This window comes from Diospyros lotus, chromosome 13 (assembly GCF_014633365.1).
Source record: "Diospyros lotus cultivar Yz01 chromosome 13, ASM1463336v1, whole genome shotgun sequence".
NCBI classification, from domain to species: Eukaryota; Viridiplantae; Streptophyta; class Magnoliopsida; order Ericales; family Ebenaceae; genus Diospyros; species Diospyros lotus.
The window spans coordinates 36,869,237-36,886,557 of NC_068350.1; the positions used below are offsets into that span (position 1 = coordinate 36,869,237).

Below are 17,321 nucleotides of genomic sequence, written 5' to 3' on the forward strand. Positions count from 1 at the left end.
TTGTTTGCTTCGGGAGGCTAGCTTCGGGAACGAACCTGAGGCTACGGAAATTCAACGTTACTTTCTGGTTCTTTTGAATTCAAATCGGTAGGGTCTCTTGATCTCAGCCGTCCGATGTTTCCGAGAAAGCCTATCCCAGCCGTCCGATTTCACTCGCATGCTCGAGCTTTTTGGTAACTCCAACGGTGATATGAAACTTTCCGAATTTCATTTGTACCTTTAAATTTCATACTTTTATCAATATTTTGTATTAATATTTTATATATTTATATTAATATAATATACAGTATAATACTCTAATATAGAGTGTCAATAAATAAATGTGATTTAAAAATTTAAATTTTTTAACAATTTAATTTACTACTTTTAGAGTTTACGATTTAATATTTAAAATTTTAAAATTTCGGACATTAATTAGTTAAAATGAATAAAGATGACTTGTAAAGTCACCCTTGAGTTTGGCTTGATAGTCAAGCGACTATATTTTTAACTCTCGAGTTTGTACTAATATTGTGTAGATTGAAGATTTACAGAGTATATATCAAAAGAAATAAGAATTTATTTGGTATGAGTTTTTAGTTTGTAAGCTTTTATTATTAAAAATCGATAGAAAAACTAGTGCGTTTAGTTACTATTCTATAAGCAATTTGTTGAGTATAAAACTCAAGCCGTTGTTTGGTTTCTAGGAGCACTTGAAAAGAAGTTTTTGGTTTTTTATAAAGTCGAAAAAAATTTAATAAACAGCTTTTGATATTATTGCATCGAATATTTTGGAGGCTTTTCATAATTAAGTTTTTCAAAAATATTCATAAGCTTAGTAACATTAATTATCGATAAAAGTTAGAGAGTAAGAAATAACTCATCATATAACTAATTTTATCTAATGCGGTGATGTTCGATAAAATAACACACAAAATTAACAACAAAAAGACAAAAATCTCTAATCATCTAAAAGAGTTTGACTTTGACTCAGATCATACTTATTATCCACGATCAATCCCAAAATAGATATTAAAAGGACTAAGACTCCGATTGAGCCATATCTGCATAAAAATCAAGACAAAGCTAGAAAAGTATACCCAATCAAAAAATAAGATAATCACCAAAGCATACTGAAAATAAGACAATTGCAAGTGTTATTCGCCTAGTACCTCAATTACAATCCTAACAAAAGAAGATCTCAAAGACTTATCAAGGTAAGCCCTCAATCTAAGGTAATCCCTAATATTCAGGAAAAAAATAACTCAAACTTAATATGGAGGACTAAGTAATAGTAATTTAAGTTTTATTAATAGCATGTATCATAACCGACATAGTCTTAACTCGATATAATTATCATCTAATCAACAATTATAATTTAACTTTATTTAAAAAACTTATGTAATAAGGAGGGATTAATTAATTGCTCAGGATAAGGGCAGAACAAACCATTCTTATTGTTATCCTCAACCTAAAGGTGTAAAAACATTTTGAGAAAAAAAATCAACATTACGATCATCAAATCAACTCCTATAGCACTCAAATTCATGTCAAATCTCTCTCTAACTTAAGTATTAGTGTAGCATTTTCACCCAACTTCCAAGACAATACTCTTTGTTTTTATCTATACAAGCAATCATAATCCAATTCATCTACTGGATTGGTATAAACTTAATTGATAATCAAATCCTTACATCATCAAAATATTTTTTTTTTTAAATAAATTCTTCTAATGAATGTAAGACTAGCAAAGTAATTGACATTTTTGGCTTAGTCTAGTGGTAGGTTTGGTATTTTTGGTTCGTAATGATGGAAAAGGAAAGGGGAATTGCAAGGGCAGTGGAATAAGAAGGATGGGTGATGTGATACATCATCAGTCCCAATTTGATGGGATTTTTTTACCTTTTTAGGACAAAGAATTGACTAATTTATATAGAATGATTCCCTCTAAATTGAAGGTCAATGCCTCTTTTCTAAGGAAGGAAAAGGCTTGGGAACTCATAAGTTGCCCTAAATTTTATTAGGGATTTTGATAAATTTGAACATAATAATTTTTAAAATTTATTTAAATTAATCACAATGCAACACATCAATGAGTTTGAGAAACCCACTTGGTTACGATCGCGTTATTCGAAAAGAAAATATCAATTGAGCTACTTAAATTAGTTACATTAAAAAAAAATATGTCTAATATTTCGTGTGATAACAAAATTTTGTAAGAATTAAAAAAAAAATACTTAGGTGTATGGTACAAATTGTTGGGTAAAAAAAATATTAAAATGTATAAAATATGAGCCTAATGAACGTTAAAATTATTGTGAATATACAATTATATATATATATGAAAAAATAAAATTAAAATTGAGATTAATGATATTAAGATCAGACTCAGTCTTATCAAAAAAATATACGAAAGAGTACACAATTAAGATTGTTGTTTATGTCAAAAGAAGATCACTATAGTAGTATGAATAAAATGGGACAAGTCATTAACAAATGAAGTAAAGAAAGGTTAAGCAAACAATAATAATAATAAATAGTGCACGAAATTTAATGGGAAACTCATGTGAGTTATAAGTCTCAATAAAATAAAATCATAAATAGAAAGGATAAATTATATAGACCACCTTTGACATTTGCCTAAAGTCCACCGACTAATCTTGTGTTTTAGAAATTGTATTGTCCTCTTTTATATTTAACAGAACACCAAAATTAACCATTTTACTCTTCTATATAAACAAATTTCTCTTTTTTGAGAACTCACTTTCTCCCCCCTCGATTTATCTTTGCTATTTTTTTTTTTCTCATCTCTACTTGCATTGCTTTCTCTTCTGTCCTCTCTCTCTCCCCCTCTCTCCCTTGGTTCAAACTAATTCAAATACATAAGGGTTCAAATTGCTTGATTTCTTTGAACCCTTTGTTGGGTTTGAACATCTTTGAGCTAAGTTACCTTCTCAATTCCTAAATTTTGCACTTAATAACAAATTGATCATTATACTTCAATTTTTGTCACCACACAAATTATTAAACTTTGGTTTTTGTTAAAATTTAGTATATTTTTGTATTTTTCATCAAATTCTGTCAACGGGAAATGGCATGACATATATAATATAAACTCCAATATAATCTAATATTAAAATTAATATAAATCCGACAATCAAATAATTTTGAGATTTATATTAATGCATGTTAAATTATTTCTTATTAATAAAATTTGACAACAAATCAAAAGGAGGACTTCAAACCCATGCTATTTTCTAAGTTCAAATCAAACCTATAAGAGTTTGATAGTCTTCCTTTGGGTTTGAATTGAACCCAAAGAAAAGATCAAGTTCAAAGATCTCCAAACCCAAAAAAATTCAAAGGGTTCCATGGATTTTTTGGGCTTGAAATCATACAAGAGCCATTTACGTCCTATCATTGAAGAAGGAGACAATCATTGCGAAAGGAGAAATTAAAGAAACGACTACATTTGAAAGAATTAGAAGGAGAAATTGAAGAACAAAGATGCCATTTGAACCTAACTAAGCATTCAAGAATCACTATTTGTACAATTTCTAAGGGTTTCAAATACAATGAGAATGTACAATTTTCAACCCTAAAAATTGAGAACAATGGTGAAATACCTATAGAAGAAGACGTATACATAGCAATACAAGAGAAAGAGAATTTATCCATGATATCCATCGGTGGGGGGTTTCGACCATCGATACTTCAATTAATATATGTGTATAGAGATAAAAATGGGTTTATTATTTGTATGTAGACTCTCAAGATTCTTGTAAAATTTGGAAAACAATAGTTATTGTAGTGAAAAAAAAGAACTCGCCAACGAAACACATGTCTTAGATTGAGCACACCACTGACAACCCTAATGGCTAAACCCATCACTAACTTTCTCGCTAGCCAACAACATTTAAAAATTTTATTAATAGATAACTAATGTGATTCAAAATTGAAATAAAATTAAAATTAAATATTATTATTAATAACATTAAAATTTTGGTTTAAATTGAAAAGAATATAAAGATTCGGTATTTTTTGACAATTTATCTTTTCTTTTTCCTAATTAATATTATTTTTGATATATTCTTCATAAATATCTATTAATAAATTGACTTTCTAATATGTTTTTAAACAAAAAAGAATATAAAAGGGTTTATACCACTATAGATGTTATCGTTGTTAGGATCATCAATTTATCGCTTAAACTTTTAAAAATTACGACAAGGTTATTATATTCAACTTCATTTTGGTATGACATTTGACCCCATCAATTTCTAACAATTATGAGTTTATCAATTACTCAGTTATCGTGTTTTTGGGTCTTTTATATATTATTTAATTTAAAAAAAAATAAAAAGCTAAAATTGACTTAGTGACACAATGTGCTGAAAATCACCAAATCAGAAAATACGATAATCGCCAAAGCATGCTAAAAATGAGACAATTGCAAGTGTTATTCATCTAGTACCTCAATTACAATCTTAACAAAAGAATATTTCAAAGACTTATCGAGGTAAGCCCTCAATCTAAGGTAATCCTTAATATCCAAGGAAAAAATAACTCAAACTTAATATGGAGGACTAGGCAATGGTAATTTAAGTTTTATTAATGACATGTATCCTAACTTACATAATATTAATCCGATATAACCATCATCTAATCAACAATTACAATTTAACTTTATCTCAAAAACTTGTGTAATAAGGAGGGATTGACTAATCATTCAAAGATAAGGGCGGGACAAACCATTTTTATTGCTATTCTTAATCAAGAGGTGTAAAAACACTTTGAGGGGAGAATCAACACTGCGATCATCAAATCAACTCCTATAGCCCTCAAATTCATGTCAAATCTCTCGCTAACTTAAGTATTAGTGTAGTATTTTCACCCAAATTTTAAGATAATACTCTTTGTTTTTGTCTATACAAGCAATCTTAATCTAACTCATCAACTCGATTGGTATAAACTTAATTGATAATCAAATCCTTACATCATCATAATGATTTTTTTGAAAAATAAATTCATCTAATGAGTGTAAGAGTAGCAAAGTAATTGACATTTTTGGCTAGTCTAGTGGTAAGTTTGGTATTTTTGGTTTGTAATGATGGAAAAGGAAAGAGGAGAATTGCAAGGGCAGCGGAATAAGAATGGATTGGTGATGTGATAGATCATCATTCCCAAATTGATGGGAGTTTTTTACCTTTCTAGGACAAAGAATTGACTAATTTATAGATAATAGTTCTCACTAAATTGAAGGTCAATGCCTTTTAAGAAAGGAAAAGGCTTGGCAACTTATTAATTTCTCCTAAATTTTATTAGGGGTTTTGGTAAATTTTAATATAATAATTTTTAAAATATAAAATTTAACATTCAATGTAACGCGTCAATGAGTTTGAGAAACCCACTTGGTTATGATAGCGTTATTCAAAATGAAAATATCAATTAAGCTACTTAAATTAGTCACATTAAAGAAAAATATGTCTAATATTTCGTGTGATAATAAAATTTTGTAAGAACTAAAAGAAAAATACTTAGGTGTATAGTACAAATTATTAGGTAAAACAGCATTAAAATGTGCAGAATATGGACATAATGGACATTAAAACTGTTGTGAATATACAATCATATATATACATATATATATGTATGTATGAACAAATAAAATCAAAATCGAGATTAAAAATATTAACATCAAACTCACTCTTATCAAAGAAATATACGCATGACTGTAAGAGTACATAATTAAGATTGTTGTTTGTGTCAAAAGAAGATTACTAAGTAGTGTGAATAAAATGGGAGAAGTCGCGAGCAAATGAAGTAAAGACCATGCCCTTGGGCTATACAATGCATCACAAATTATAAAAATACCCATCGCGTCTCACCGTCTTGGGTGAGGGGTATTTTAATCACGTGTTTCACCACCTCACTTCATCGCTTTGGTTAAGTGATATTTTAAACATTTTATCTACATTATGTAGTATAAAATGTAGCCCATAATGTACCAATAATATTTTTCATGAAGTAAAGAAAGGTTAAACAAAGGTAGTCATCTCAATAAAGGTTAATCAAACAATAATAATAATAAATAATGCACAAAATTTAATGGAAAACTCATGTAAGTTATAAGAGTGTCAATAAAATAAAATCATAAATAGAAATGATAAATTATATATACCGCCTTTGACATTTGACTAAATTGCATTGACTATTCTTATATTTTTAGAAATTATATTGTCCTCTTTTATAATTAACAGAATACCAAATTGATCATTTTACCCTTTTTTATAAACAAATTTATCTTTCTTGTGAATTCTCTTTCTCTTCCCTCGGTTCATCTTTGCTTCTTTTTTTTTCCTTATCTTTACTCGCATTGCTTTCTCTCCCATCCCCTTTCTCTTTCTCTCACACACATGCGCGCGAATGGACATTTGGTTCAAACTAATTCAAACATTGAAGGGTTGAAATCGCTTGGTTTCTTTGAACCCTTTGTTGGGTTTGAAGATCTTTGAGCTAAGTTACCTTGTCAATTCCTAAATTTTGCACTTGGTAACAAATTGATCGCTATACTTCAATTTTTTTCACCACAAATTACTAAAGTTTATTTTTTGTTAAAATTTATTCTATTTTTTTATATTTTTCATCAAATTTTGTTAACAAGAGAAATGGCATGACATATATAATATAAACTCCAATATAATCTAATATTATAACTAATATAAACTCGACAATCAAATAATTTTGAGATTTATATTAATGTATGTTAAATTATTTTTTATTAATGAAATTTGACAACAAATCAAAAGAAGGACTTCAAACCCATGCCATTTTCTAAGTTTAAATCAAACCTATTAAGAGTTTGATAGTTTTCCTCTGGGGTTCGAATTGAACCCAAAGAAGAGATCTAGTTCAAACATCTCCAAACCCAAAAAGGTTCAGAGGGTTCCATGGGTTTTTTGGTCTTGAAACCATTGCAAGAGCTATTTATGTCCTATCGTCGAATAAGGAGACAACCATTGTGGAAGAAGAAATTAAAAAACATACGAAGAGAAACAACTACATTTGAAAAAAGTGGAAGAATAAATTGAAGAACAAAGATGCCATTTGAACCTAATCTAGGCATTCAAGAATCAACGTACGTATCATTTCTAAGGGTTTCAAATACAATGAGAAGGAACTGCTGTGTTATGTGAGTGTGGGTAGTTATCCCATATTGGTTGTGTAAAGAGATGGAGTGGGTATTTATACTTCTCCATCTCATTTGGGGTTGAGCTCTAAGAGGCACTCAGATTTTGTGAGCAGGCGAACCCCTTGGGCCTTGCGCGCCGTTGTCGTCCGTTCGGTTGGTCGGATGGGCAAGTCGATATATGTATATATCTTTTTATATAAAGAAAATTAAAAAAAAATGTTTTCTTTTATATTTTATTTTTGCTTCTTCTAAAAGCGGTTCTGGGTTTCCGAAGCGGCTTCTATTAACTCTGTTAATACTTCGTCTTCCCCAAGCGACGGACATTGAAGCCAGCGTTCAATGCAAGCTTTTAGTTCGCAGTTTCTTCTGTGTCCCGACGCAACCTATAAAAGGTTGGTCGCTCCCCGTTCTTGAATCATTCGAGTTCAGAGTGTTCCCTTCTTCCCCAAGTTCCGTTTTGCATAAAGAGCAAGTCCCTCGAGTTCTGCAAGATCTGACTGGTCGAGGTCGCCGTCCGCTTGGAGTAAACCGTTGTATCCCGTTGGCAGTCGCCGAAGCCTGCGAGTGATCAGAGCAGGGCGTTATTGTCTTCAAGTCAGCGCCTTCCACGTGCCTCGGTCTTCCTACGTCTTCGTTGCGGTTGTCGTCGTCGGAAACTAGGTTTGCATCTCTGTCCTCCCATGCTTGCTGTCATTAGTTTGTGATATATATTATTGCTAGTTATTTACATACTGCTGTTGTGGTTATTTGCTGATTTCACGGCAACCGGATTGAAGTTGTTTCACTTGCTATTATTGTTGTTATTAAGTAATTTGAGGCTAATCGAGTGTGTAACTTGCTACACTATTGGATTGTTGTTCCGACATGAACAATTTTCAACCCTAAAAATTGAGAACAATGATGAAATAGCTATAAAAGAAGATGTATACATAGCAATACAAGAGAAAGAGAATATATCGATGATGCCCATCGATAGGGGATTTCGACTATCAATGCTTATTATCTGTATATGCTCCTGACATTCTTGTAAGATTTGGAAAACAATGGTTATTGTAGTGGAGGAGAAGAACTCGCCAACAAAATAGGTGTCTCAAATTGAGCACACCATCCATTGGCGACCCTAAAGCCCAAACCTATCACTAACTTTCACGTTGACCAATAACATTTAACAATTTTATTAATAGATAACTAACGTGGTTCAAAATTAAAATAAAATATTATTATTAATGACATTTTATCTTTTCTTTTACCTAATTAATATTGTTTTTGATATTTTCTTCATAAATATCTACTAATAAATTAACTTTCTAATATGTTTTTAAACAAAAAAGAATATAAAAGGATTTATACTGTTGTAGATGTTATCATTGTTATGATCATTAATTTATCGCTTAAACTTTTAAAAATTATAATAAGATTATTATATTCAGCTTCATTTTGGAATGACATTTAACCCCATCAATTTCTAACAATTATGAGTTCATCCACTATTCACTTATGGTGATTTCGGGTCTTTTATGTACTATTTCATTAAAAAAAGAAGAAGCTAAAATTGAGTTAGTGACACAATATGCTACCATCTAACTTGTCCAGTTCAAACACATTAATCATCTAAATAACATTATTAACTCCTAAATCAAAAGGTAAATGACCATTCAAATAACTAATTGGATAATACTACTTTAAATCGGGTCGGGTGAGTACCACCATGAGTATGAGTGGCCTTCTCAATAATTTTAAAATATAATTGTGCACGCGTTATATGTAAACCACCGGTAGTATATTAATCACAATAATAATAATTAAAGCAGCTAATCCGATGGCATGATTATTTAATCTGTGGAGTCTCTCTTCCATTAACTCAAATATTTATTATGTTTAAATATTTATTATTTAAGGGTATTATGTTTAGATATTAAATTTTAACGGGCATTTGTCATAAGTAAAAAAAAACCCATAAAAAAAGGCACAAAAATCCAAGATAATTATTGGAGTTAAAAATGTAAAATTCTCCAATAATAGTTGGAAACATATGGAGACCAAACGGCCTCATAGAGATCGTAGTTGGGAGATTAGAAATCAAGAGGCCCTAATAATCTCTCGGATATCGTAATCTCTTACTGTTTTCCTGATATCATAATCCCTGGAGATCGTAAGGGTCTCTCAAAGACTATAACCAAGCTCTAACCTAGAGTAATTTTCCCTTTATTTGGGAGGAGGGTCTTGAACAAAGCGCAAATTAGATAATTTCAATATCTGAAAATTCTTCTGAGAGTTTTGCTAAAAAATATATATATTATTTATAAGAATCTTAATTCTAATGATCTCGGAATGTTAGGATAAATACTATTCTTAAAAATCCTAATTCTAATAGATTTTAGAAAGTTCCATACTCTTGGATAAATAGATAAGCCATTATTTAAAAAAAATTATGTCTTTATATTGACTTTGAATACGATATTTGAGCTTTCAGCATTTCGACTTAAACATTATAATGTTTGTGTGGAGATTGACTTGCGCCGTCTGATCGTTCACTTTTTTAAGAGTCTAAACTTCTTGATGACGATATTTTTAGTTAATAAATTTATTATTGTGTTTTCGAACGATAACAAATATATTTAATATATTATGTTTTTAGTATTAAACACTTGAATTGAATGATAATAAATGTATCAAAACTTTAAATTTTTTTTACTTAATAAAAATATTGTAATATTAAACATAAAATACTTTTAAGGAGAGGTCAATTGTTCCTTATTAGAAAAAAAATTCTGTAATTATAAATAAAGTCTGAAAAATCAAGAGAGAGAGAGGGGCTTGGTTTGGTGACGGAGGGGAGACGGTAAACAGTGGAGTGGAAAAGGGCAGCGGCGTCCGCTAGCGGCGGCAACGGCGGCCACGTGGCGCCCGCGGAATCAATCTCAGCCGTCAATTCGTTCGGCCACCAACCCAATTGGCCAGGGCGTTCAAAGCATGCTTTGTTTGGAGCCGCCCTTCAAATCGGTCGATTATTTTATTAAAAAAAATAATAATAATTAAGGGGCTGTCAATTCATAATATCATTAAGCATTTTCAAGTATTTTAATAATAAGGACTTGTTTGGGTGATCATCGTCTCCAGAAGGATGGGGACAAAGTGGCCTCTCAGCTCTCACCCACATTATTTTGCATTGACTTTCGCTATCATGCCCGTCACACCCCTCCCCCTTCCCCCCCGGGGAGCCTTGTCACCTTCCACCGCTGCTGGATGGCGGAGGATCGCCCACGCGCAGCCGTTAAGTGGTGGCTCTCTCCCCAGGGCCTGCCCAAGGCATAGGCCGCTGAGGAAATCTGGGCCCCAAAGAAAAATAAACAAACAACAAAGCACTCTCAAAAAATTCCCCCCCCCCCCCCCCCCCCCAAAAAAAAAGAAAAAAAATTAGGAGTCCAAAAAATACACCATGCCACTCTCCTTTAAAAAAAAATTATTATCGCCTAGAACCCCACTAGATCTTGAGTCGGCTCTGTCTCTCCCACCAAACAAGGTTTATACAAAAAAGTTATATCAAGGGCTCATGAAAATTTTATTAGACACTCATACATTAGTATACCTTCACGTTGAGACAATCGAATCAATTAAAATTATTAATTTAATTTAATTTAAATATTAAAATAATTAAACCTACTAAAATATCAAAAACATAATTTTTACATTTTGTTATTTCGACTTTTTGATTTTTTTAATTTTTTTGATTTTCTTCAAGTTTTTCAATTAATTTAATTTTTTTTAGTTTATCATTTTGTTCGATTTGAAAATCTATTGGATCAATTTTGTTTAGTCTTAAAGAATTGATTGTTTCAATGTAAATTATTTTTCATCTTATTTTCTTGTCTCTCACTTGAATTTAAAAATTAAAAAAATATAAAAATTCGACCAACCGAATGCATACAGATGATAGTTTTATTAAATAATTATATTTCTCAAAATGAAAAATTTAATTTTAAATTTTATATTATGAACTAAAAAAAATCATTTTTTTGATATTTTCTAAATTTTTTAAAAAATATTATAATTTTTTAAATGTAAATGTCAAGACATCTTCAGTTATAAAATTCTAATTAAAAATTAAAAAAATACTTTCACAAAAAAAATTATTAAAATCTAAATTATAACTATCAAGCGTCGCTTAAGGACCTTTTTATTAATTTTTTTTTATTTTTTTGTGTGTGCTCAACACAAATCACCCCTTTAATTTTTGTGTGTGTTCTTTTTGGGTTTTTTTAAATTTTGAGATAATCGAGCAATCCTTGAGTCTAAATTTATTTGAAGACTCTAAACTAACTTTTTTTGTTTATAATAAACAAGAACGGAGCCTAATGTCAATGAATTGTCTAATGCTCAAATCAATTATTATATTCAAGAATTATGTAATAAATATTTTTAATAAATGTTATATATAGATTTTAGGATACCACACTTTTATATAAATAGACTAAAGAGTTAGTATAGCCAATATGAGGTCTCGTGGACAATCTAATTTGATCCTTTAAATGGATTGAGTGATTCAGTTATAAATCTGGACTAACTTTTCGAATAAACTCAACCCTTCAAATCTTATCTATTTGAAATCTCAAAATAAATCTAAAATTACCATAAATTATCAATGCATTCACAAAGCCTTTTTACTTTTGAATATAAAATGTTTACTTATGTGTTGCTATCTACACATAAAAAGTTGTAATGGATCATATGCTAGCAACTAATACTATGATTAGAGAAGGATATATATCAATGATAATAGAGGTCCACTAAACATAAAAATATTGAAATGATATTATAATTAAATAAAAATAAGATCCTACCAAGGAAATATTTTATAAGGTATCTAATCTTTTTTGGTTGAGGGTTGGAGATGGCCACCAATGGGACCATTCAAATGTAACCATTAAAATAATTATTTTAATAAATTAATCAAACTTATATATATATAATAAAATTGAAGTATGCTACCATTTTACAAAAAAATAATTTAATTGTATAGGTAGATATAATGATGTTACGAAACTCTATCAATAAAGAGTTTTTTTAGATAAATGAGTTGCTGTCTCTTTTGCTTAACACATCCTTTAATAAGACTATACTACATGTCGCCTTAGGGCACAGTTCGGATGGCAAAGGTCAAGTCAGAATATATTAGTGTCGTCTTGATAGATTGTATATTCAAACCTTGTCCTCCCCGAAAAATAGCTTGCAATTTTTCTCTTCTTACGAAATTAATGACATGAGTACAGGAGAACTGCGTAAAGACAATAATCCTAAAAATACACTATATAACTAATGATATTGTCATAACTCATAACATTACTTTATAATATATGGTTTCAAAGACTCATGTCGTAATTACGAATTCAGCTTGATGGTATTAATCTTCTAATTTTTTTATTTTTTTTTATAGTCATTCGGGTGTATGCTAAGTTAAATCGTAACTTTATAATTTTTTTTTGGTTAAAAGACTCTTATTTATAGACAAAAAAAATCGTTCATTCAAAATAGGAAAAAATATTATTTAAATAATTAAATTTGACACTTATAATAATAATAAGTTTATATTAATATATTATATATTTAGATTTGGATTAATAAATATATGTAGAGAGGTTCAACATAAGTGGGCCGGCGGGTGGACGTCCGGTTTAGGTGTGAGCGCGTGAGTGCGGTGTTACGTCTCGATCGTCCGTCAAACCACAACCAGCCGTAGTGATTCCAATCCAACGGTCAAAACACAATCATCATAAAAGTAGAGAAAGATAGGGCAGTGTGTGGTCCAACGTAACTACGGTGCACACAACTCATCATGCAGGGCCCGTGTCTCAAAACCGTTGCAGATCAATGATTATCAAGCAGGCGCACGAGTCAGCGTAATGGTACCCGCCATTATTATGCAAATTAATTAATAATTCTTTAGAAATTGGAAAAATTAAAATATAATTTTTTATATAAGCAAATATTAAAATTTTATGTTATGAATTTCTGTCAATAATTTTTTAAAAATAATTTTTATATATTTGCTTTAAAAGATTTACACTAATCTAAATTGTCGGTTCACTTTGTTTCAGCTAATGGTCTGTTCAATTCGGTTATTAAATTTGATAATTTTAATTATTTTAATTTAATTTAGTTTTTGTATTAAAAAAATTGAAATTTTTGGTTTTTTCAATTTTTTTTGGGTTTTTTTTTTATTTTTCCAGTTTGTTCAATTTTTAGGTTTTTTTTTCATGTTTTTTGATTTTGGGTGTTTCTTATTTTTTTTCAATCAGTTCAGTTTTTTGTATTTATTATAATTTTTTGGATTTTTGCTGGTTTGATTTTTTTTGTTTGTTTTGTTAGTTCGATTGATTTTTTACAATTTTAACATTTTTATCGAACTAACTGAATATTCAAACTTACTTATACCAAAGCTTATTTTTGTATAAATTTTATCAAAAAAATAAAATTTAGGCTCGAGACATCTAATTAGTAATTAATTTTTTAAATAATTTTATCAATAAATGAAAATTAATTTTATTTAAATTTTATCTAAAAATTAAAAAATAAATTATAACCGTACAGGTGTCGCATAATAAATTTTTATTTGTTTACAAAAATGGGAATCTTAAATTTAAATTTTGTGAGATTAAAATAATATAATTTTAATTAAAGAAAAAACTGATTAATTAAGCACAATTCAGTAACTGTAAGTGTATGGTAATGGTAAGCGTGAACCCGCACGTAGCGTATATAAATATAAGGTGCGTGGGAATGGAGATGGCGATGGCGATGGCGATGGCGATGGACATTGACATGGACATGGCGCGATCATAATCAGCACAAGCCTCCATCGTCTCCCTTTTTATTGGCCACTTCCCAACACTATCATCACCTTGTCGCCCTCTCTCTCTCTCTCTCTCTCCCTCTCTCTCTGCACCCCCATTAAACCAGCTAGCTACTGTGGACTTTCTTCTTCTTCAACACATCACATCTCTGTCTCTTCAGGTTAGGAAAGATCAGATCGAGCTTTCTCCATCCCTCGTCTCCTTGTTCACATCAAACACCAGCTCCAGTAGCCTCTTCATCACAGTTTTCAACTCTCTCTCTCTCTCTGTACTGTATATATATATATATATACATGTTGGTTGATTTGGAATCCAGATCCTAGTTTCAATCTCTCCTCATCTCTCTGTTTCTCTCTCTATTGTATTTGTTGCTCTTACCAGTAGTAGCATCATAAGCAAGTAAGCATATCTGTGTGAAGGAGGTTTAAAGCATATATAGTCGCAGAAGAAATCAGTATATATAATCTCTATATATCCACCATCATGCAACATGAACAATTCGCCATCCTTGCGAGAACCACTAGCTGCAAGGGCACCAAAAGAATCATACCCTCAAACTATACCAGATCCTCGCCGGCCCTAATCCCAGACCCAGAAGACATCTCCAACAAGCCACTGGTCCGGAAAGACTCGCCGCAGGCCACCTTCAAAACCCGGGGCGGAGGAGGACTCTCCACTCTCCTCCGCTCTCTCCTCAGCTTCATCTCCTTCCCGGTTATCCTCCCCACCTGCCGCTGGCTCTCCATCCGCACCCACCTCTCCGTCACGCCCTCCCTAGGCCGGAAAGTCACCGGCACGCTCTTCGGCCACCGGAGAGGCCACGTCAGCTTTGCCGTCCAAGACGATCCCCGCTCCGAGCCCGTCCTACTCATCGAGCTCGCCCTGTCAACCTCCACCTTGGTCAAGGAAATGTCGTCGGGCCTTGTCCGGATCGCGCTCGAGTGCGAGAAGGCGGCGCCGACTGCCCGCGGCCGGCCGGGGAAGCTCTTCGGGGAGCCCGTGTGGACGATGTACTGCAACGGCCGGAAATGCGGCTACTCGCACTCACGCGCGTGCAGCGAGTCCGACTGGCACGTGCTCAGCACGGTCCAGAGCGTGTCGGTCGGGGCCGGCGTGATTCCGGTGGTGGACGACTGCCTGAAACGGAGCGAGTCGGAGGGCGAGTTGCTGTACATGAGAGCGAGGTTCGAGCGGGTCGTGGGTAGCCGTGACTCGGAAGCGTTCTACATGATGAACCCGGATGGGAATGGCGGGCCGGAGCTCAGTATATTCCTGCTCCGGATATGAACAACCCCGGTCGGGTTAGGCGCTGTTTGGGAATCATGAAAAGTGGGATTAATTAGTGGACTTGTGTGTTGTGATTATGAAACTGTACAACTCATGTACCTTATATATATATTTATATCCTGTTTGGCAGCCGAGAAAATCAATCATTAAAAAGAAAGAAGCACGCATGCTTGGTATTAGTAATTGGGAAAGCAGTTGACAATACTATTAACTTAATAATTTAATTAGTGGCTGTAGCGCAGTGGCACACTTGTACTCGATGCGTAAGCCCCTTGGCACGCCGGATTGCACCAGCAACATGCTTTTATAAATATTTTTATAATTTATCGTAGCACACTCTAAATTTTTAAAACGTTTTTATTAGATATTTTTATTTTTTAAAATAAAATTATTAAGCATTAATTAAGAATAATTTAAAAACGTGAAATGCACAAGCAGTGACGAGACATAAGTAATGTTCCTTTCGGCCCAAAGGGGTGGTCGGGCATGAGTTTGCAACAGCAGGGAATGGACTTTGGCGACTGGCTCGGTTGAGGTGACTGACACTTACAAATACTTCGACACTCAAACAAGTAAGAGATTAAAGTGACAGAGTATCAGTAGGCTTGAAAAGAACATATTTTGACTCTTGATAAAGCTAATTTATGTAGAAGGATGAGAGATTCTTCTGCATGCATGCTTGTATCGGGTGTTTCAAGGTGATGAGACTAGATATTTGGCGTCGACAAGACTCCTTGACAGTTGCATGGTGTCGATAAGACCTTTATTAAATATGAATGGAATATGTCATTAATGAGGATGAGATCTAGAGTGAGCGTGAGAGTATCCATCATGTAGTGGTAATGATGATTACTGCGGGCTGAAGTTAAGCGGAGATCAAGTCATGGGTCGGGCGATCTTTGGGCTTTCTGAAATGGGCCAGACTTGATTTGACAGGTACGATCTAGGTAATACTACTACTTAAAAGGAATTTTTTATTTTAAGAAAATTAAATATAAGACAAATATTAATACATAAGATAAAAATATGTTTTTATCTTATTTAAAAAATAGTTTCTTATTTTTTGCTATCTAAACACTGAAAAATATGTAAAATATTTAACAAAAAATTTTTTGCGTGATAATAAGTGAAGCTCAAATAAACATATTTTTTATACAAATTAATATAGCTATTTCATATTCTTTTATTAGAAAATAAAATTTAAACAAAATTGATGATAGGCACCACAAAAGTTTAAATTTGAAGGATAAATACCAGAATTTGATTTATGGAGAACCCGATGTAAGATAATTGGAGTCGAAACACTTGGGGACAATTCTAGCTTGACGGATTCGTTGCCAATTCGAGATAATTAAGACCATTCCGTCCAATGAATTATTCATTAGCATGAGATAACTTCAAGTATCCCGGTGTGTTTCATCTTTAGAGAATTTGAGTCGAATATTATCTCTATTCGATCTGATGAACTCCCCTCCGACTTAAGGTAATCGAGTTTGGGAATCTTAATGATAACTTCAAGTATCTTGATATATTTTACTTATATAAAAGTCAATACCCTCTATAAATAAACCAACGGACTTTTAATGCTTGTTACACATTCATTGCTCATTTATTCAACTAATTTGAGCACATGAAGTTATCCCATGAAATTAGTTGTCTTTTTTCTTATAGGTTTTCACATTAATATAGATACGTGGTAATCGGTTTTAGATACCATTATAAAAAATAAATAATATTTAAAAATTATAATTTTTTAATTCATTTTAAGATATCATTAGTACACCATTAAGTGACACTCTTAGATTAAAGATTCTATAACAATATCATTTTCCCTTGGATATGATTGGCAATTAATAGTACTCTTTCCTATCCCCACAATTTGTTTTCCTTTCTCCTTAATTCTCATAATTTGTTCCTCATTCACATTCCAAATTATGAGATATATATCAATGGATATGATGATACTATAAAGTGACGACGAGGGGCGGATGTAGGGAGAGTTTTAGGACTGG

The 17,321-nt window shown here is 31.9% G+C and overlaps 1 protein-coding gene across 1 annotated transcript; it reads left to right on the top strand.

Annotated features, from left to right (window-relative positions):
• Window positions 1–14,047: 14,047 nt before the first annotated feature.
• On the top strand, window positions 14,048–15,438 carry LOC127788294 (protein MIZU-KUSSEI 1). Its single transcript, XM_052316426.1, has one exon. It carries the CDS (start codon window positions 14,506–14,508, stop codon window positions 15,307–15,309), a length of 804 nt encoding a protein of 267 aa, XP_052172386.1. The 5' UTR covers window positions 14,048–14,505; the 3' UTR covers window positions 15,310–15,438.
• Window positions 15,439–17,321: the final 1,883 nt, after the last annotated feature.